General features: G+C 42.2%; 2 protein-coding genes across 5 annotated transcripts in view; one reads left to right on the top strand and one right to left on the bottom strand.

The window, feature by feature from the left end:
• nbr1 (NBR1 autophagy cargo receptor) overlaps nt 1–9,893 on the bottom strand; it is a 56,273-nt gene extending 46,380 nt beyond the window's left edge. For all 4 annotated transcript variants that reach the window (XM_033035264.1, XM_033035263.1, XM_033035265.1 and 1 more), the window contains exons 1-2: nt 9,704–9,893; nt 4,603–4,665 (exon numbers count right to left, since the gene is read on the bottom strand). In XM_033035264.1, coding sequence (XP_032891155.1) covers nt 4,603–4,665; nt 9,704–9,808 — 168 coding nt within the window. In that variant the 5' untranslated portion in view covers nt 9,809–9,893. The remainder of the gene's footprint in view (nt 1–4,602; nt 4,666–9,703) is intronic.
• Nucleotides 9,894–9,909: 16 nt separating this feature from the next.
• Nucleotides 9,910–22,006, top strand: part of brca1 (BRCA1 DNA repair associated) — a 75,374-nt gene continuing 63,277 nt past the window's right edge. The window contains exons 1-3 of the mRNA XM_033035262.1: nt 9,910–10,110; nt 14,249–14,339; nt 20,748–20,801. Coding sequence (XP_032891153.1) covers nt 14,260–14,339; nt 20,748–20,801 — 134 coding nt within the window. The 5' untranslated portion in view covers nt 9,910–10,110; nt 14,249–14,259. The remainder of the gene's footprint in view (nt 10,111–14,248; nt 14,340–20,747; nt 20,802–22,006) is intronic.

Genomic DNA, 22,006 nt, shown 5'->3' with positions numbered 1-22,006 from the left:
ACATGCATGCAATCTTCAGATACTTAACCATTACATCACTCATCTTTATGTAGACCCTCTAATTGATTTGTTCTGACAAATCCCATTAACAAACCAGACTATCTAACAATGCATCCCCCATGCCCTGCAGTGCCAGCTCAATTATCAGATCATTAAATGTGCTAGCAATTTAGCCTGGTTCTAATCTTCTATCCATTAGGTCTTTTGAAGTCCTCAACTAATTTTTATTTCCCATCTCCCCAAAGAATGCTCATTGCTTGATCATTAAAGCAACAGATCAGCATAGGTTTAACTCATTGCAGGTGAACAGCAGATGCCATCAACTCCAAACAGCACAACTCAACAAGAAAGTAATCTTACAAAATAGACATTACATGGGAAATCACGTCAATTAGCTATCAATGTCAGCCACATTAAAAGCTACAGTACAAATTCAATTTGTACATAATATTTCAGTGCTTTACCGTAACAACAGTTAAGGATTCTGGGAGTTGAGTGTACAGTATTTATTAGTAAAGTTTAAAGGATAAAGTTTAGTGTTTTTTAATATTTAATATAGAGTTAATTTGGGAGTAAGATATGTCAGTGGAGATTGGTCCCGTGGTTTGCTCAGCCTGCAACAAGTGGGAGATCAGGGATATGGTCGGTGTCCCTGGTGACTACGTTTGCAGGAAGTGTGTACAGTTGCAGCACCTGGCAGACCGCATTGAACGATTGGAACTGCGGCTGGATTCATACTGGAGCATCCACGATACTGATAAAGTCGTGGATAGCACGTACAGCGAGTTGGTCACACTGCAGTTAAAAGGTAAGAGGACAGAAAGGGAACGGGTGGCCAATAGCCAGCAAAGCAGTAGGCAGGTAGTGCAGGAGTCCCCTGCGGTCATCTCCCTCCTAAACAGGTATACCATTTTGGATACTGTTGAGGGAGATGGCTCATCAGGGGAATGCAGCAGCAGCCAAGTTCATGGCACCATGGGTGGCTCTGCGGCACATGAGGGGGGGAAAAAGAGTGGAAGGGCAATAGTAATAGGGGATTCAATTGTCAGGGGAATAGATAGGCGTTTCTGCAGCCGCAAACGAGACTCCAGAATGGTATGTTGCCTCCCTGGTGCAAGGGTCAGGGATGTCACTGAACGGCTGCAGAACATTCTGGAGGGGAGGGTGAACAGCCAGTTGTCGTGGTGCATATTGGCACCAACGATATAGGTAAAAAAAGGGATGAGGTCCTACAAGATGAATTTAGGGAGCTAGGAGATAAACTTAAAAGTAGGACCTCAAAGGTAATAATCTCTGGATTACTACCAGTACCACGGGCCAGTCAGAGTAGAAATAGGAGGGTATTGCAGATGAATAATTGGCTTGAAAAATGGTGCAAGGGGGAGGGATTCAAATTTTTAGGGCATTGGAACCAGTTCTGGGGGAGGTGGGACCAGTACAAACAGGACGGTCTGCACCTGGGCTGGAATGGAACCAATGTCCTTGGGGGAGTGTTTGCTAGTGCTGTCGGGGAGGATTTAAACTAATGTGGCAGGGGGATGGGTACAAGAGCAGAGAGGCAGGGGGTGTAAAATGAGGGTAGAAGCAATAGGTAGCAAGGTGAAAAGTAAAAGTGGCAGGCAGACAAAACCAGGGCAAAAATCAAAAAGGGCCACTTTTCAACATAATTGTATAAGGGGTAAGAGCGTTGTAAAAACAAGCCTGAAGGCTTTGTGTCTCAATGCAAGGAGTATTCGTAATAAGGTGGATGAGTTGAACGTGCAGATAGCCATTAATGATTATGATATAGTTAGGATCACGGAGACATGGCTCCAGGGTGACCAAGGCTGGGAGCTGAACATCCAGGGATATTCAATATTCAGGAGGGATAGAGAGAAAGGAAAAGGAGGTGGGGTAGCGTTGCTGGTTAGAGAGGAGATTAACACAATGGAAAGGAAGGACATTAGTTTGGAGGATGTGGAATCGGTATGGGTAGAGCTGCGAAACACTAAGGGGCAGAAAATGCTGGTGGGTGTTGTGTACAGGCCACCTAACAGTAGTAGTGAAGTTGGAGATGGTATCAAACAGGAAATTAGAAATGCGTGCGACAAAGGCAAAACAGTTATAATGGGTGACTTCAATCTACATATAGATTGGGTGAATCAAATTGGCAGGGGTGCTGAGGAAGAGGATTTCTTGGAATGTATGCGGGATAGTTATCTAAATCAACATGTAGAGGAACCAACGAGAGAGCAGGCTATTTTAGACTGGGTATTGAGTAATGAGGAGGGGTTAGTTAGCAGTCTTGTTGTACGTGCCCCCTTGGGCAAGAGTGACCATAATATGGTTGAGTTCTTCATTAGGATGGAGAGTGACATTGTTAATTCAGAAACAATGGTTCTGAACTTAAAGAAAGGTAACTTTGAGGGTATGAGACGTGAATTGGCCAAGATTGACTGGCAATTAATTCTAAAAGGGTTGACGGTGGATATGCAATGGAAGACATTTAAAGACTGCATGGATGAACTACAAAAATTGTTCAACCCAGTTTGGCAAAAGAATAAATCAGGGAAGCTAGTGCATCCATGGATAACAAGGGAAATCAGGGATAGTATCAAAGCGAAGGATGATGCGTACAAATTAGCCAGAAAAAGCAGCATACCAGAGGACTGGGAGAAATTCAGAGACCAGCAGAGGAGGACAAAGGGCTTAATTAGGAAAGGAAAAATAGATTATGAAAGAAAACTGGCAGGGAACATTAAAAACTGACTGCAAAAGTTTTTATAGATATGTGAAAAGAAAGAGATTAGTTAAAACAAATGTAGGTCCCTTGCAGTCAGAAACAGGTGAGTTGATCATGGGGAACAAGGATATGGCGGACCAATTGAATAACTACTTTGGTTCCGTCTTCACTAAGGAAGACATAAATAATCTGCCGGAAATAGCAGGGTCAAAGGAGTTGGAGGAATTGAGTGAAATCCAGGTTAGTCGGGAAGTGGTGTTGGGTAAATTGAATGGATTAAAGGCCGATAAATCCCCAGGGCCAGATAGGCTGCATCCCAGAGTACTTAAGGAAGTAGCTCCAGATATAGTGGATGCATTAGTAATAATCTTTCAAAACTCTTTAGATTCTGGAGTAGTTCCTGAGGATTGGCGGGTAGCAAACGTAACCCCACTTTTTAAGAAGGGAGGGAGAGAAAACGGGGAATTACAGACCAGTTAGTCTAACATCGGTAGTGGGGAAACTGCTAGAGTCAGTTATTAAAGATGGGATAGCAGCACATTTGGAAAGTGGTGAAATCATTGGACAAAGTCAGCATGGATTTACGAAAGGTAAATCATGTCTGACGAATCTCATAGAATTTTTCGAGGATGTAACTAGTAGCGTGGATAGGGGAGAACCAGTGGATGTGGTGTATCTAGACTTCCAGAAGGCTTTCGACAAGGTCCCACATAAGAGATTAGTATACAAACTTAAAGCACACGGCATTGGGGGTTCAGTATTGATGTGGATAGAGAACTGGCTGGCTAACAGGAAGCAAAGAGTAGGAGTAAACGGGTCCTTTTCACAATGGCGGGCAGTGACTAGTGGGGTACCGCAAGGCTCAGTGCTGGGACCCCAGCTATTTACAATATATATTAATGATCTGGATGAGGGAATTGAAGGCAATATCTCCAAGTTTGCGGATGACACTAAGCTGGGGGGCAGTGTTAGCTGTGAGGAGGATGCTAGGGGACTGCAAGGTGACTTGGATAGGCTGGGTGAGTGGGTAAATGTTTGGCAGATGCAGTACAATGTGGATAAATGTGAGGTTATCCATTTTGGTGGCAAAAACCGGAAAGCAGACTATTATCTAAATGGTGGCCGAATAGGAAAAGGGGAGATGCAGCGAGACCTGGGTGTCATGGTACACCAGTCATTGAAAGTAGGCATGCAGGTGCAGCAGGCAGTGAAGAAAGCGAATGGTATGTTAGCTTTCATAGCAAAAGGATTTGAGTATAGGAGCAGGGAGGTTCTACTGCAGTTGTACAGGGTCTTGGTGAGACCACACCTGGAGTATTGCGTACAGTTTTGGTCTCCAAATCTGAGGAAGGACATTATTGCCATAGAGGGAGTGCAGAGAAGGTTCACCAGACTGATTCCTGGGATGTCAGGACTGTCTTATGAAGAAAGACTGGATAGACTTGGTTTATACTCTCTAGAATTTAGGAGATTGAGAGGGGATCTTATAGAATCTTACAAAATTCTTAAGGGGTTGGACAGGCTAGATGCAGGAAGATTGTTCCCGATGTTGGGGAAGTCCAGGACAAGGGGTCACAGCTTAAGGATAAGGGGGAAATCCTTTAAAACCGAGATGAGAAAAACTTTTTTCACACAGAGAGTGGTGAATCTCTGGAGCTCTCTGCCACAGAGGGTAGCTGAGGCCAGTTCATTGGCTATATTTAAGAGGGAGTTAGATGTGGCCCTTGTGGCTAAGGGGATCAGAGGGTATGGAGAGAAGGCAGGTACGGGATACTGAGTTGGATGATCAGCCATGATCATATTGAATGGCGGTGCAGGCTCGAAGGGCCGAATGGCCTACTCCTGCACCTAATTTCTATGTTTCTATCACAGGAACTCACCTCTTCATTATCTTCATCAAAGTACTTCACTTGAACATGGTTGAGATCAAATGACACTTTTATCTGAAAAAAGATGTGTACTTTTTTAAATTCATGGAATATATCAATCACAGTAAAACACGTACAAAAGCATCCAATTATTGACAAATCAACATACAGAAAGTATACTGTCAGATTTACATCAATTAGGTCTACTTGGTTCTCAGCTATTTCAAATAAAATCCAGAAATAATCTCAAACTTTTTTAAAAAATGTATTAAAAGTCCAACCAGCCAGGCAGGCTTGTGAAGTGAAAGCTTTATACCACATGGAATAACTGAAATTTTGTATTTCAGCTAAACAAGTGATTTTCTTTATTTTCTCCATGAAGATTCCAAATGCCGTCACCAGCTGCAGAAAGTCAAATCTGCACCAAACAGGCAAAAGGCTCTTGTACAACATCTTAATGTCCTAATATAATTCACATTTATCATTCTCTCCATATGTGCACCTCATACAGTTATGCAGATGTAAGGCAGCATTCCATGCCTGTCGGAGAAAGTTCAAGCTGTAAATATAGTCAGGTCAGATTAAAAGATCATTAGCTAACTTTTTCCATCAAAGATGCTGTCTAACTTGCTGAATATTTGTATCATTCTACTATTTCATGGATTCATAAACTTGATGTTTTCAATCACAACTAAAACATTTGAGTTTAATACTCTTAATATTCCCCCTGAAATTGCTGTGAATTAACTATTATTAAACACAACTGACTCCATCAACATATATAATTCACATGCACAATAAGCATTTACAAAGATACACCAGGCACAAAATTAACATATCTATCCCTATTCCTCCCAAATTTACTCCCTCGATACACAGCCCAAATTAATCTTTCCACAAACTCTAACAGATTGTGAAAGAATATGAAATGCTTTGTGCATTTGCAGAGACTGTGAAGCCTTGAGCCACGGAGCCCCCAAAATGTTATTGTGCATAACTGAACCATGTCTCCCATAGCATCTTATACATGGCACTTCATAGTGCACCTATAAATATGCCTTTATATTTAGACACACAGTATGCACTTTAAGCCTTATCAACCAAGTATTGGTGCAAAAGATGGAAAAGCAAACAATCCTGTTCCTACTTTGGTACCCTGGCAATATATTACATATGTTTTGATAAAATCTCAATTATAATCAAAATATTAACTAAATATTTTGTACTCTTGCGAGCTCAAATTGGAGTAATCAAGTTCCATTCAATATTTTGCACAGCATCTTGAATTATGATTTAGAAAATTAGACAAAAAGTTCTTTAATGGAACATTTGCAGCATCAGCAATTACATAATAGACTCAAGAGGGGGTGAAGGAAGAACTGCTATAGTCAACATATACAATACAATAGAACTTTATATATCCCAGGAAGGAAATGAGTCTGCCAACAGTCATAAAACACAACAAGATACATGAAATTAAAGTGAAGAGTGGAAAATCCAGGATTAGGCACGGGGGGGGGGGGGGGGGGGGAGGAAAGACGGTCTACCTCGCAACAGAATTATCAAGCTAGCTTTATAGATGGAGTGGTTCTGTTGTGCTGCTTAATCAGCAAGTTTTTGAGTTTTAAATGTAAATATCAGTGTGACTCACTGAAAGTACTCTCGCCTCAGAAAGAGGTTCCTCAATATTTGCTTTAGGACTTTCAAAATTAATTAATGCAAAAATGCTGATAGATCTTCTCAGACTTTTATACATCATACACTATCTTGTTTGTTTGTTCAGCTCAAAAAATACTAGTTTTATGCCAAGATGATAATTGAGTTATTACATTTTATATGATATTCTTATAAAACTATCACTGTGTTCAAAATAATCACTTAATCGCTAAAAATAGATTACCCAGCATTTTACATTGCTGTTTGCAGACTTTGCTATCAACAAGCTTTCTGGCTCAGCACAACATTCAAAAACACCTGAAGGTACACGTTTCGGGCCGAAACATTGCCTATTTCCTTCGCTCCTAGATGCTGCTGCACCCGCTGAGTTTCTCCAGCATTTTTGTGTAACTTCGATTTTCCAGCATTTGCTGTTCCTTCTTAAACAATTCAAAAGCACCTTACGTATCACTACAAGATCATGAATGATACTATATTAAGATGTGTGAAAGACAGTAGATGTTACAATCACATTTTAACATTGATGGATTGGTTCTTTATCGTCAAGTGTTTATTGGTACAGTGACATTTTTGGTTTCGTAACATTTTATAACTGGTAAAAAAAAAAAAACAGCCTCTTAAGTATATTGCAATTTTGTACTTTGAAACTTTTCTACAGAACACCCAAACTATTTTTAGGAATTCAACTATTTACTAGAAGAGAATAGTTAGAACACTCTTAAATTTTGGGGATTACTCTCTGCTTCAATTGTTGCATTTCTTCAGTCTCTAACATCTTCCTTATTTTTATGCAACTTCAGTAAAATCAAAGATGCTTCATCATTCAATTCATTTAGAACAAACCCGTGACCGTAGCCCAAGGAACAATAACTCAAAGAGAGAAATTACAAATTATCAACCACTGATGCTTCATGATAGCACTTAAAGTAAAAGAAACGATTCAGCACAATATATCCAACTGAATGACAGAAACCTACAGGTTCACGTAAAATTTACGCTAGGCTACAAAATTCTAATCTACCCAAGAAAAGACATGCTAAACTTTGAAAAGCCATGTCCAAACAAGGCTAAGACTTTTCCCCAGCATCCTAACATTTAAAAATAATAACGGAAAGATGGTCTTTACATTGCATCTATGCAACAAAAAAACAATAGTTTAGCTCTTAAATTACACTTCTCTGATGGGAACCATATTTGAATGCAAAATATTTACCAACTACGCCTCAGGGGTGGCCCTAACAGAAAGATAAACGTTTCTAGTATACAACCTATTTTTAAAATGCCAGATTCAAATTTATTCCACCTTGTGCGAAAAGTTATCAACCTCTTCAGCCATCGTTCTATTGTTCTCTCACTTGTTCACTCAATAGCTGCCGGATTTGCCAAAAAGCAAATCAGTGCCATATGGAAAGCCAGAAAGCTTGCCTACCAAATATTCTTTAACTAGCACAGCCACATAAAATTCATACCAGGGGATCTATTATACCAGCATTAGTCAGAATACACCACAGTATCAACTGATTCTGGGCCTTGCACTGTACACCATTCTTGGCTACACCCACAGCAATGCCACATCACAATGCTTCTATTGTAAAATGGGCATGCATAGGAAACATTAGCATACATTTGAGGAAAATCAAGCAGGCACCCAATCAGTGAAAAGCACTAAACAGGATGGCAGCTTATTATCGAGGAAATAATAAATTGATATACACCTCATTTAAATAAAATGGTTCCTTTAATTAAGAACATATGGGGCAATGCATTCATGAACAATAGTTTTAGTTCTAAAAGAAATGTTAATACTAATGCCTGAAAGGACCAAATTGCACCTAGATTTGTGAAACGATAAAACATAATTTAGCTGACATTAAGCTAAGAATTTGCAATTTTTTTAGAAACTGTGATAAATTGTGGTCTCCGAAGACAGCAGAATTGTTAATATTACAATCTTATTCAAAAAGTAATGCAAGGATTAACCCAAAATTTCCAGGCCAATCGATTTCACCCCAATAGCAGAGAAGCTTATATAAATGATGATTACAGACACAATTAACAGTCACCAGCAATATTGCAAGCTAGCATTGGTTTGCCTGTAACTCATTTTTTTGTGCCAAAATAGAGGGCAATGTGGTGGACATGGTAAATATGCCACATCTTTGATTTATCTAAATTAAAGCCTATTGGCCAAAATTGGCATTTGCAGCACAAGTGAATATTAGACAAAGCAAAGTTTCTGAATTGACAGCCAGCACAAAACTTGGAACAACAGTAAATCGTGAAGAGGTGACAAGTATTACATTCAGGCCGATGGAATTGGTAGACATGTGGCAACAATATTTAACAGAAAAATGCTAAGCGTTTGTGTCAGTAGGAAATATGAGAAGCTATACAAAATATTGAACATAATTCTCAAAAGATGACATGGGGGGGGGGGGAGTCTGCATGTATATATGCATAAATTATGTGAATGCAATAGGTCGTCGAGACAGTGGTTGAAAAACACATGGGATCGTGAGGGTTTTTTAAAAACAGATTTAGAATACATGACCTAGCAAGTCATGACAAACGGTTTTAAAAACATTATTTCAGCCATAACTGGTCTGTGTCCCGTCAAAGGTAACACAGTTAAAGAGGAATGCAAAGAGGGTGTAGACGACATTTACGCCAATGATGCTCAGGATGTTAAACGAATAGAGTAATGAAGCAGAGTTCCGCCGGGTCAGGACATTTTGATACAACCTGTCAAAAGTATAAGACAGGTACGGGCCCTGTAGAGACTTGAGACTCAAGAATGGGAGGGCATGTAATGAGAAAAAAATTAGAGGTCGTGAGGAAAAACTGCTCTTTGCAGTATATAATTAGGTATAATGGTGAAGATAGATTTGAAAGCAATATTCAATGAAAACTGGAGGGGCATTTGAAGGGAGAGGGGAGAGGGCTGAAGGGTCATGGAAAGAAAAAGTATAGCGAATTCAGCACGATGTTTTATTCTTCTAAACTCACTGTCCCATAATCTATATGTAATCTTGTAAGGTAATTCCAGCATGGAAATGCTTGGCATACTCAGATCAAAATGTTGGGCAAAAGGTGGAAAGTCGCCACAGGATATCATAGTTTGATTAAAATAAAATAACAATCTGATCGCAGCCACAACAACAAACGCAAGTGAGACCAGATCGCATATGTACGAAGGTACACAGGCTGGTTTACACAGAAAATGTTGGAGTCACTCAGCGGGACAGGCAGCATTTCTGGAGAGAAGGAATGGGTGACATTTCGGGCCGAGACCCTCCTTCAGACGGCGTTTAGACTGACGATGCAAGGATGACTCCCCAGTGCCGGGGGCGTAGGGGACGGGGCGGTCTCCCCGACAACCCCAGGCCCCGGTGGGCAGCCGGGCCTGCGGCTCGGGCCGGGCTCCTCCCGCACTCACCATCGCCTCCAGGTCGGCCCACGTCGTCGTCGCCGCCGAGCCGCACACCAGGAAAGTCTGTGTGTGGGCGCCGCAGCTGACGCACAGCTGGATCTGTGTCTCCATGCCCCGCGTTGGCGGTGAGGTGTGCGCGGCGCTCCGCCTGCCCTCAGAGCGGGGCTGGGCTGTGCGGTGGGTGGGTGGGTGCGAGTACCGGTCCTGTCGCCGCCGCCGCCGCCGCCGCTCCTCCTCGGCCGCCCTCGCCTCTGTTTACCTCACACCGCCCACCCCTCCCAGCACCCACCGCGGTAAACACCGCCTCCCATTGGCCGCCGCCGCGTCAGCTGACAGGAAGCGGCCCCTTCCGCCACATCTTTATCAAATATTACACTCGGTTATCACCCGCCTGCGGCTAATAAACCACTGCGGTAGGTCGAGGAGAAATGGGAAGCGCGGCGTGATGGAGAAAATTCGCAGCCGCGAGGAGAGACATTTAACTTCAAAGCCGAACCCCCCTCTCTGTCTAGCGTCATGACGTACAATCGGCCTCGCATCACGCGTACGTAAGCGCGTCACGTGTTGTGACGACTGGTGTTGCGTCACGTGACGCCGCGGGTGTCACGTGATGCGGCTGAAATGCGGGAAAAACAAAATATGGCGACGAGTGATCGCTGTTGAGTCGAGTCGAGTCGTTGTTGTGGCGTGTTGGGATTGCGACTCCGCCGGGTCTAAGTGCCGGTCGGGACAGGTACTGTGTATGGGATCTCTGGCTTCGCCATCAGTGCGGGCGGTGGGCAGGTTAACGTTATCTGTATTATCTGTAGCAGTGTCAGTCAGTGGGAGGGCTATTGCGTTGCACGTTGGCGAGGCCGGTCACATCTGACTGAACACAGAATAAAACATGCTGAAAGTACTGTGCTTTGAAACCTGTGTGCTGATGTTAATGCACCAAGAGTCAAAGAGCTGTACAGCACAGAAACAGGCCCACCTTGCCATGCCACCAATTTGGCATACTCGGTTAGTCCCATTTGACCCCTATTCCTCTGAACTTTTCATAACACGTACCTATCGTTTCATTGTGTTGGTTCCTCTGGTAGCTTAGTTCAGATGCTCTTGATTGATTGATTTCATATGGGTCCACGAATGTTAAGGAGGGAGAGAGGGGAGGGAGGGGGGTGGGGGTTACAGTCAGTGTATGAAACTACCAACCTGTCAAATAGTGTGATTTTTGATTGGGTTCATTTTAAATGCAATTTTCCCACGTAATTTATGGTAATTTGTCAATTTTAAGTTCTTGGGCGATGATGAGGAAGGGAAATGCTGAAGAAGGTGTGATTGTCCCATGGCCCTCTAACCATTCCATCCGTGCAGCTGTTCAACTATATTTTAAACTCGACTAAGTGGGACCCATTGGGGTCTATTGTGATCCCACTTCACACGGCAGGGCTGGTCCCCCAACGTTTTATACTCCTGCCCCCCCTCCCCCTCCAGAAGGGGCGTTACCTTCGTGGTGATTGACAGGCGAGAGGACCAATCAGCTGATCTATTCCCCTGTAGTGCCCATCCAAGCGTCTTAAACACCACTATTGTATCTACCTTCCTCCACCACCACCCCTGGCAGCATGTTCCAGGTCGCCACAAGTGTATATATGAGATGCTTGTTACTTTGAAAGCAAACCACTCATTTAGGAAGGTAGACACAAAATGCTGGAGTAACATCAAGACTGGGTCAAGACTGAAGAAGGGTCTCGACCCGAAACGTCACCCATTCCTTCTCTCCAGAAATGCTATGTCCCACTTAGTTACTTTTTGTGTCTACCTTCAATTTAAACCAGCATATGCAGTTATTTCCTACGCTCATTTCGGAAGCTGAAATGTACGAGCTGAAACTTGCATCAAGCATCCTGTGGCCAATGTTGTTTACCGTCCCATTAAGCCTGTCAAAAAATTGTTTATTGATACTAATTTTGACGAACCTGTGAAAGTCAAAATCCATTCATGTTCTTTGCGTTTCCTTGTAACGATTGAACACTGTTTAATTGATAATTTATGTTAAAACTTTTTGTACAAATATTTTTTGAAGTACATATTGTAAATGGCTGGTCCCAAGAGCTGTTCCCTGCAGTGCTCCACAATCACAGCCTGTGAACCTGAGAAAAGACCCATTTTAGTCTTGTAATTGTAATTGTAATTTATTTATTTAGGGACAGTGCATATTAATAAACATTTACATGTAATACGCAAGATTGTAGCCAGTAGCTAATTTCCATCTTTAGTCCCTCTGGTAAACAAGGTAAACACATCACAACACAATCATTCAATAAGAAAAAAGACAAAACAAAAGACAAAAACAAAACAAAACAAACAATAAAGTAAAAAAGTAGCAATAAAAGAGTACCATAGGATAATTTTAAGGTAGATTATGATTGCAATTTTGATTTTGCAGTAACCATGTTTTTAGATGTTTGGTAAATGAGGTAAGGGTTGGCAGATCCCGTATGACGCATGGTATCGCGTTCCAGGTCTGCGACGCTCGATATGAAAATACTGACTGCCCAAAGACACTTTTCCTAAACGGGACTATACAATCACCCCTGGAGGCTGCTCTTGTCGACCTATTTGTGTTTTTCTTTATGAAATCCTTTAACGGAGGTGGGGCTAGTCCACGGAAGATTTTGTAAACCAAAATCGAGTCCGAATATTTTATTACGTTTTCCCAGCTCAGCAGATCAAATTTCTTCAGGATGCTACAGTGATGGTATATTCTGGGCTTTTTGTCAAGAGTTTTTAGGGCTTGTTTATAAGCAATTTCAACAGGCTTTAGTGTGGACTTACAGGCCAGTGACCAAGTTGTTATACAGTAGGTCATGTATGGCACAATCATTGCATTAAAATATAGTTTGGCTGAATCAATAGTTAAATTATTTCTAATATATCTAAAGTTGGACAAATTAAATGTTATTAAATTTACTGTTCTTTTCACCTGTTGTTTGAAGCAGACCTGTGAATCGATCACGATTCCTAAATATTTAAACTCATGTACAATTTTAAGTTTTGTTCCATGTACAAACACATCAGGATCTCCATCAGTACTTGCCTTTTTGGAGAAAAACATACAGACAGTCTTTGACACATTAAGATGTAGATCAGAAAACTGCAACCAGTTTGACACATTAATCATAGCAGCTGATAGGTCTTGTGCAGCTTGATGTTTGTTTTTGGCATGTACATACACAACTGCATCGTCAGCATACATCTGTCAAGTTACATTTGATGTACAGCTACTTGGTAGATCATTAATGTACAGACTGAATAATAGCGGTCCCAGGATTGAACCTTGAGGTACACCAAGAGGGTTTTTAGAAGTTGCAGATTTACTGTTGTGCACTCTAACACATTGTTTTCTCTGTACCATATATGACTCAATCCATTTCATCGTGCTCAAAGAGAGGTTAAAAGTCTTGCACTTTGTTTCTCTTTGATGTAATCTTGTTATGCAATCTCTTGCATGAGCCCTATTCCAGAGCTTCTGGCAATCCAAATACACTGCATCTACTCGTCCCCTTCACCTATTCTGCTAGTCATGTTCTCAACGATTTCATCATCGTGATTTTCATCTGGAGTTCATGCTAACCTATTCTTTATCAATGTGTAATATCCTATTGTTTTATCCTTTGCAGAGTGCAGCAACTGACAGGTTCCTCTTTCTCTTCTGTTTTCTCTTTCCCTCCTGTTATAAATAATGAGGTTGTCAATCTGCTGGGACAATTCCAGAATCTATAGAATTGTGGAAGATGATAAGCAGAGGACCCACGTTCCCTGCAACCAACAAAAATAAATGCCAATGCTGAAAACGTTTAGCTGTTCTGGCAGCATTCACAGATCCTTTCTCAGAAATCGAGGTTGTAGATTGTCTGGTCTTCAGAAAACTCACCAATTAATAGTTTTTTTAATGTGGTAATTTTTTTCAGTTTCTCAGTCTCCCTAGATTTTGTTTATCATCCATGAAGACAGAACACGCTTGTTTAATTCCTCAAATGTCCTTATTTCATGTTATGAATTCTCCCACCTTTTATCTGCAGGGGATTTGTGCTCACTGGGCTTTTTCCCATTTGCATAGCTATATGATCTCTTAGATGAGTTTACTCTCATTTTCGACCTTTTGAAAACGATATATTATCAGCACTGTTTTCCTTTACAACAGCATTGTTTCATTACACAAAACAAGATCTAAAATGACTTTTTCCTTCATTGATTCATCATCACACTCACTTAAATGTGCTGGGAGTCTTTTGGCAACTAGCTACTTCATGCCTGTTAGTTAAAAATAAAATTTCCATTCCAGTGCATCCACATAATTTTCTTTATTATACTTTAAATTATATAATTATTCATTCGCCCTAGTTCAGCAGTTCCAATTGTAAAATGGTAGAAAGTAATTTGTAGGGCACATAGAATTTAGATGTTGATTGAATCCTAAGGGAAATATAATAAATTGTCATCTTATTCAATTTTGGATTAAAAACAGAAATTATAAATTTCTTTAACACACTTATCTATTTCCAGAGATAAACAAAATGGCTTTGTGCAAGTCAGAAATTGAACACGTGCACAAGGTTTTGTCGTTAATGTTGAATAATTTGGAATGTCCTATCTGGTAAGTATCAATTTTGTACACTTCTGCATTGGCAGAAATTGAAAGGTGTGACTTTTTCACTATTTTGAATCCATTTATGAAAAAGATATTTCTGGTTGGTTAGTATACAAATGTATATTTTTGGACTAAAAATTGGTATACTATTAGATTAATCATATAGACTGCTTTCTCCCAATATTATTTTTTTTAAATCCTTTTTGAATAGATTTTGCCAAGACATGACAACTTTTGTACTGAGGATGCTCTTGAATCTTGTACCAAGATCTGTGGCACTCCTGAGTTCATAGAAACATAGAAAATAGGTGCAGGAGTAGGCCATTCGGCCCTTCGAGCCTGCACTGCCATTCAATATGATCATGGCTGATCATCCAACTCAGTATCCTGTACCTGCCTTCTCTCCATACCCTCTGATCCCTTTAGCCACAAGGGCCACATCTAACTCCCTCTTAAATATAGCCGATGAACTGGCCTCAACTACCTTCTGTGGCAGAGAATTCCAGAGATTCACCACTCTCTGTATGAAAAATGTTTTCCTCATCTCAGTCCTAAAAGATTTCCCCCTTATCCTTAAACTGTGACCCCTTGTTCTGGACTTCCCCAACATCGGGAACAATCTTCCTGCATCTAGCCTGTCCAACCCCTTAAGAATTTTGTAAGTTTCTATAAGATCCCCCCTCAATCTTCTAAATTCTAGTGAGTACAAGCCGAGTCTATCCTGTCTTTCTTCATATGAAAGTCCTGACATCCCAGGAATCAGTCTGGTGAACCTTCTCTGTGCTCCCTCTATGGCAAGAATGTCTTTCCTCAGATTAGGAGACCAAAACTGTACGCAATACTCCAGGTGTGGTCTCACCCCTGTACAACTGTAGTTGAACCTCCCTGCTCCTATACTCAAATCCGTTTGCTATGAATGCTAACATACCATTTGCTTTCTTCACTGCCTGTTACACCTGCATGCCTACTTTTAATGACTGGTGTACCATGACACCCAGGTCTCGTTGCATCTCCCCTTTTCCTAATCGGCCACCATTAAGATAATAGTCTACTTTCCTGTTTTTGCCACCAAAGTGGATAACCTCACATTTATCCACATTATACTGCATCTGCCATGCATTTGCCCACTCACCCAGCCTATCCAAGTCACCTTGCAGCCTCCTAGCATCCTCCTCACAGCTAACACTGCCCCCCAGCTTCGTGTCATCCGCAAACGTGGAGATGTTGCATTCAATTCCCTCGTCCAAATCATTAATATATATTGTAAATAGCTGGGGTCCTAGCACTGAGCCTTGCGGTACCCCACTAGTCACTGCCTGCCATTGTGAAAAGGACCGGTTTACTACTACTCTGCTTCCTGTCTGCCAGCCAGTTTTCTATCCACATCAATACTGAACCCCCAATACCGTGTGCTTTAAGTTTGTATACTAATCTCTTATGTGGGACCTTGTCGAAAGCCTTCTGAAAGTCCAGATATAACACATCCACTGGTTCTCCCTTATCCACTCTACTAGTTACATCCTCGAAAAATTCTATAAGATTCGTCAGACATGATTTACCTTTCATAAATCCATGCTGACTTTGTCCAATGATTTCACCACTTTCCAAATGTGCTGCTATCCCATCTTTAATAGCTGATTCTAGCAGCTTCCCCACTACCGATGTTAGACGTAACTTGTTTGTAATTCTCCTTTGGAATTACAAAATCAAGTGAGAAACTATGCATAAAAAACATTGTTTTGGTTAGCTATTATTTCCAAACAGTTGATTATTTCAGAGTATTTAAAATAAAATAGTTAATGTTGAGGCAAATCCCAGTTTTTTAGACTGGTAGGGTGGACTTCTGTCAGAGTGGTCTTGGGATGTATTTTTTTGGGTGTACCTTCGATTCCCCCCCTGCTATTCGGGGCACATTTGAGTCCAGAGTTCTGCGGACAAACGAGATGGGTCATCCACAAGCAGACATGGTAAATATGTGCCAGTGAGATCCAGCCTTTATTATTGCAGGGTTTGAGTAACAAAGTGAATTTTCACACAGCCTTGTTGAGACCACTCCGGGAGTTCATTGTGAAAACTTTGCTCTCCTTACTTGAAGGAAAGTAATTATTTCAAGGGGAGTATAACAAAGATTCACTAACTGATTCTTCGGATACTGGTCTGTCATATGAGAAAAGATTCAAGAAGTGAAAAGTATTCTTCAGTAGAGTGAGAGGTGACCTAATTGAAGCGTTAAACATTCCCAGAGAACTTGACTGGCTGGACATAAGAATATTTCTCCCAGGCGAATTGCTGGGAACTTGGAATTACAGTCTCAAAATACAGTAGGTCATTAAGAACTGAGAAAAGGTGACTTTTTGTTTCACTCTGGATGTTGAAACACTCGACATGGAGGGCCGTGGAGACATGACCATTGTTTTAATTCAAAAGTGAGATTGACAATAGGTGCAGGAGTAGGCCATTCGGCCCTTCGAGCCAGCGCCGCCATTCAATGTAATCATGGCTGATCATCCCCAATCAGTACCCCGTTCCTGCCTTCTCCCCATATCCCCTGACTCCGCTATCTTTAAGAGCCCTATCTAGCTCTCTCTTGAAAGCATCCAGAAAACCTGCCTCCACTGCCCTCTGAGGCAGAGAATTCCACAGACTCACAACTCTCTGTGAGAAAAAGTGTTTCCTCGTCTCCGTTCTAAATAGCTTACCCCTTATTCTTAAACTGTGACCCCTGGTTCTGGACTCCCCCAACATCGGGAACATGTTTCCTGCCTCTAGCGTGTCCAAACCCTTAATAATCTTATATGTTTCAATAAGATTCCCTCTCATCCTTCTGAACTCCAGAGCATACAAGCCCAGCTGCTCCATTCTCTCAGCATATGACAGTCCCGCCATCCCGGGAATTAACCTTGTAAACCTAGGCTGCACTCCCTCAATAGCAAGAATGCCCTTCCTCAAATTAGTGAACCAAAACCGCATACAATATTCCAGGTGTGGTCTCATTAGGGCCCTATGCAACTGCAGAAGGACCTCTTTGCTCCTATACTCAACTCCTCTTGTTATAAAGACCAACATGTCATTCGCTTTCTTCACGCCTGCTGTACCTGCATGCTTACTTTCATTGACTGAGGAACAAGGACCCCCCCAGATCCTGTTGTACTTCCTCTTTTCCCAACTTGACACCATTTAGATAGTAATCTGCCTTCCTATTTTTGCTACCAAAATGTATGACCTCACATTCATCCACATTAAACTGCATCTGCCATGCATCTGCCCACTCACCCAACCTGTCCAAGTCACACTGCATTCTCATAGCATCCTCCTCACAGTTCACACTGCCACCCAGCTTTGTGTCATCTGCAAATTTGCTTACGTTACTTTGAATCCCTTCATCTAAATCATTGATGTTTATTGTAAATAGCTGCGGTCCCAGCACCGAGCCTTACGGTACCCCACTAGTCACTGCCTGCCATTCTGAAAGCGACCCATAAACCAATTTTCTATCCATGTCAGCACTCTACCCCCAATACCATGTGCCCTAATTTTGCCCACTAACTGGTCTATAATTCCCTGTTTACTCTCTCCAGCCTTTCTTAAAAATTGGATAACATTAGCTACCCTCCGATCCACAGGAACTGATCCTGAATCTACAGAACATTGGAAAATGATCACCAATGCATCCACAATTTCTAGAGCCACTTCCTTAAGTACCTTGGGATGCAGACCATCAGGCCTTTGGGATTTATCAGCCTTCGGTCCCATCAGTCTACCCAACACCATTTTCTGCCTAATGTGGATTTCCCTCAGTTCCTCTGTCACCCCAGATCCTCTGGCCACTAGTATATCAGTTTGTCCTCCTTAGTGAAGACAGATCCAAAGTACCTGTTCAACTCATCTGCCATTTCCTTGTTCCCCATATCAAATTCATCTTTTTCAATCTTCAAGAGTCCAACTTTGTTCTTAACTAACTTTTTTCCTCTTCACATACCTAAAGAAGCTTTTCACTATCCTCCTCTATATTCTTGGCTAGCTTACCTTCGTATCTCACCTTTTCTCCCCGTATTGCCTTTTTAGTTATCTTCTGTTGCTCTTTAAACATTACCCAATCCTCTTGCTTCCCGCTCATCTATGCTATGTTGTAATTCTTCCCTTTTATTTTTATACTGTCCCTGACGTCCCTTGTCAGCTACGGTCGCCCCATGGTCCCCTTCGAATCGTTCTTCCTCTTTGGAATGAACTGATCCTGCACCTTCTGTATTGTTCCCAGAAATACCTGCCATTGTTGTTCCACTGTCATCCCTGCTAGGGTATCTTTCCAGTCAACTTTGGCCAGCTCCTCCCTCATGGCTCCATAGTCCCCTTTATTCAACTTTAACACTAACACCTCTGATTTACCCTTCTCCCTCTCCAATTGTAGATTAAACTTGACCATATTATGGTCACTACCTCCTAATGGCTCCTTAACCTCAAGTTCCTTTATCAAATCCAGTTCATTACATAACACTAAATCCAGAATTGCCTTCTCCCTGGTAGGCTCCAATACAAGCTGCTTTAAGAATCCATCACATAGGCACTCCACAATCTCCATTTCTTGGGGCCCAGTACCAACCTGATTTTCCCAGTTTACCTGCATGTTGAAATCTCCATAACAACCTTTACTACATGCCAAGTTTAACTCCTGATTCAACTTGCACCATATATCCAGGCTACTGTTTGGGGGCCTGTAGATAAGTCCCATTAGGGTATTTTTACCCTTACAATTCCTTAGTTCTATCCATACTGACTCCACATCTCCTGTTTCAATGTCACCCCTTGCAAGGGACTGAATTTCATTCCTCACCACAGAGCTACCACACCCCCTTTGCCCACCTGTCTGTCTTTTCGATAGGAGGTATACCCTTGAATATTCAGTTCCCAGCCCTGGCCCTCTTGCAACCATGTCTCTGTAATTCCCACAACATCATACTTGCCAATTTCTAACTGAGCCTCAAGCTCGTCCACTTTATTTCTTATACTTCGCGCATTCATATACAGCACTTTGACCTCGGTATTCACCTTGCCTTTCGCACCGCTCGCAATTGGCCCTGACCTTACTCTCTTATCCCTTCTCGAACTTTGCTTCCCATTAATCCGATTGTGTTTTGTAACTTTTCCTGTACTCACTTCCCCTTCAACTCCATCTTTATAGTCCCAATGTGTCAATCCCTCCCCCCCACTATTTAGTTTAAACCCACATGTGCAGCCCTAGCAAACCTGCCAGCCAGAACGTCGCTCCCCCTCCAGTTAAGGTGTAACCCGTCCCTTTTGTACAGGTCTTCCCTACCCCAGAAGAGATCTCAGTGGTCTATAAATCTAAATCCTTGCTGCCTGCACTAACCCCTCAGCCACACATTCAGATCCCCTATCTCTCTGTTCCTGTCCTCACTAGCACGAGGTACTGGAAGCAATCCAGAGATAACCACCCTAGAAGTCCTGCTTTTCAGTCTTCCTAACTCTCTGAACTCGCGTTGTAGAAACTCCTTCCTCTTCTTCCCGATGTTGTTTGTGCCCACGGGCACAACTACTGCAGGCTGTTCACTTTCCCTCTCGAGGATGTTCTGAATTTGGCTCGTGACATCTTGAACCCTGGCACCAAGGAGGCAACAGACCATCTTCGCGTCTCGTCTGCCGCCACAGAATCTCCTATCTGCTCCTCGGACAATGGAGTCACCCACCACTAAGGCTCTGCCCGACGTCGATCTTGCCGGTCGAGTCCCATCTCTAGGATTGGAGCCACCGACGTGTCCGCCGCTCGGACTGGAAGCGTCGTCTCCCCCGACAGTTCCCAAGAGGGCGTACCTGTTTTCATTAGGCACAGCAACCTGGGTCTCCTGCATTCCACGGTTACCACCCTTTCTCTCAGTCACACACCTTCGTTCTTCCTGTATCCTCGGCATGACAACCTCACTGTAGGTCCTGTCCAGGAAACTTGTTTTCCCTGAGGTCATCCAGCTGCTTCTCCATTGCCCCAACACGGTCCTTCAGGAGCTGAACCTGGACGCACTTGCCTCAGTTTTAGCAGCCAGAGGCTCCATCCGTGTCCCTGGGCTCCCACATCCTGCAAGCATCACACAAATTTCTGGGTGGTGGATAAATTGAGATTCAGGCACTGAGTTGGAAAATGGTATTAAGGAAGATCATGCATAAGTAACTTGAAGTGCAGAGCAGGCTAGGAAGACCTATTTCAGTTAATATAAGAAATATGTTTCAATCGATGAGAACATATTGTACGCACTTCTACCTCGCCCTTCTGCATTCCAGTGTATCATTGACCTAATATTTGCTTTAATAACAAGAAATTAAAGTTCTTGCTATGCTGCTTTGTTTCAATGTGTTTTTTGTTTGATACTCATTTGTGAAATTAATATTTCTTTTTTACTTTAGCTTGGAATTGATGAAAGAACCTGTGTCAACCAAATGTGATCATCAGTTCTGTAGGTAAGTAAAATTGTTTTTTCTGTTTCTGAACTAATGTCATGGAAACATAGAAAATAGGTGCAGGAGGAGGCCAGTCAACCCTTTGAGCCAGCACCAACATTCAATATGATCATGGCTGATCATCCAAAATCAGTACCCCGTTCCTGCTTTCTCCCCATATCCCTTGATTCCATTAGCCCTAAGAGCTAAATCTAACTCTCTCTTGAAAACATCCAGTGAATTGGTCTCCACTCCCTTCTGTGGCAGAGAATTCCACAGATTCACAACTTTCTGGGTGAAAAGGTTTTTCATTATCTCAGCCCTAAATGGCCTACCCCTTCTGCTTAAACTGTGACCCCTGGTTCTGAACTCCCCCAACATTTTTCCTGCATCTAGTCTGTCCAATCCCTTAAGAATTTTATGTTTTTATAAGATACCCTCTCATCCTTCTAAATTCCAGTGAATATAAGCACACTCGATCCATTCTTTCATCATATGTCAGTTCCGCCATCTTGAGAATTAACCCGGTGAACCTACGATGCACTCCTTCAATGGCAAGAGTGTCCTTCCTCAAATTAGGGGACCAAAACTGCACACAATACTGGTGGTGTGATCTTACCAGGGCCCTGTACAACTGCAGTAGGACCTCCTTGCTCCTATACTCAAATCCTCTCGCTATGAAGGCCAACATGCCATTTGCTTTCTTCACTGCCTGCTGTACCTGCATGCTTACTTTCAGTGACTGGTGTATGAGGACACCCAGGTCTTGTTGCTCCTCCCCTTTTCCTAATCTGACAACATACCAACAATAATCAGCCTCATTGTTCTAGCCACCAAAGTGGATAACCTCGCATTTATCCACATGATACTGCATCTGCACACCCTCCCAACCTATCCCAAGTCACCCTGTAGCCTCATAGCATCCTCCTCACAGCTCACACTGCCACCCAGCTTTGTGTCATTCGCAAACTTGGAGATGTTACATTTAATTCCTTCGTCTCAATCGTTAACATATATTTTAAATAACTGGGGTCCGAGCACTGAGCTTTGTGGTACCCCACTAGGCACTGCCTAAATGGACCCCTTAATTCCTACTTTGCTTTCTGTCTGCCAACTAGTTCTCCATCCATGTCAATACCCTACCTCCAATACCATGTGCTCTAATTTTGTACACTACTATATTTTGTGTGGGACCTTGTCAAAGGCTTTTTGAAAGTCCAGATACA

Source organism: Amblyraja radiata, chromosome 16 (assembly GCF_010909765.2).
Source record: "Amblyraja radiata isolate CabotCenter1 chromosome 16, sAmbRad1.1.pri, whole genome shotgun sequence".
Classification (NCBI taxonomy): Eukaryota; Metazoa; Chordata; class Chondrichthyes; order Rajiformes; family Rajidae; genus Amblyraja; species Amblyraja radiata.
This window is presented reverse-complemented; position numbering and strand designations above follow the sequence as displayed.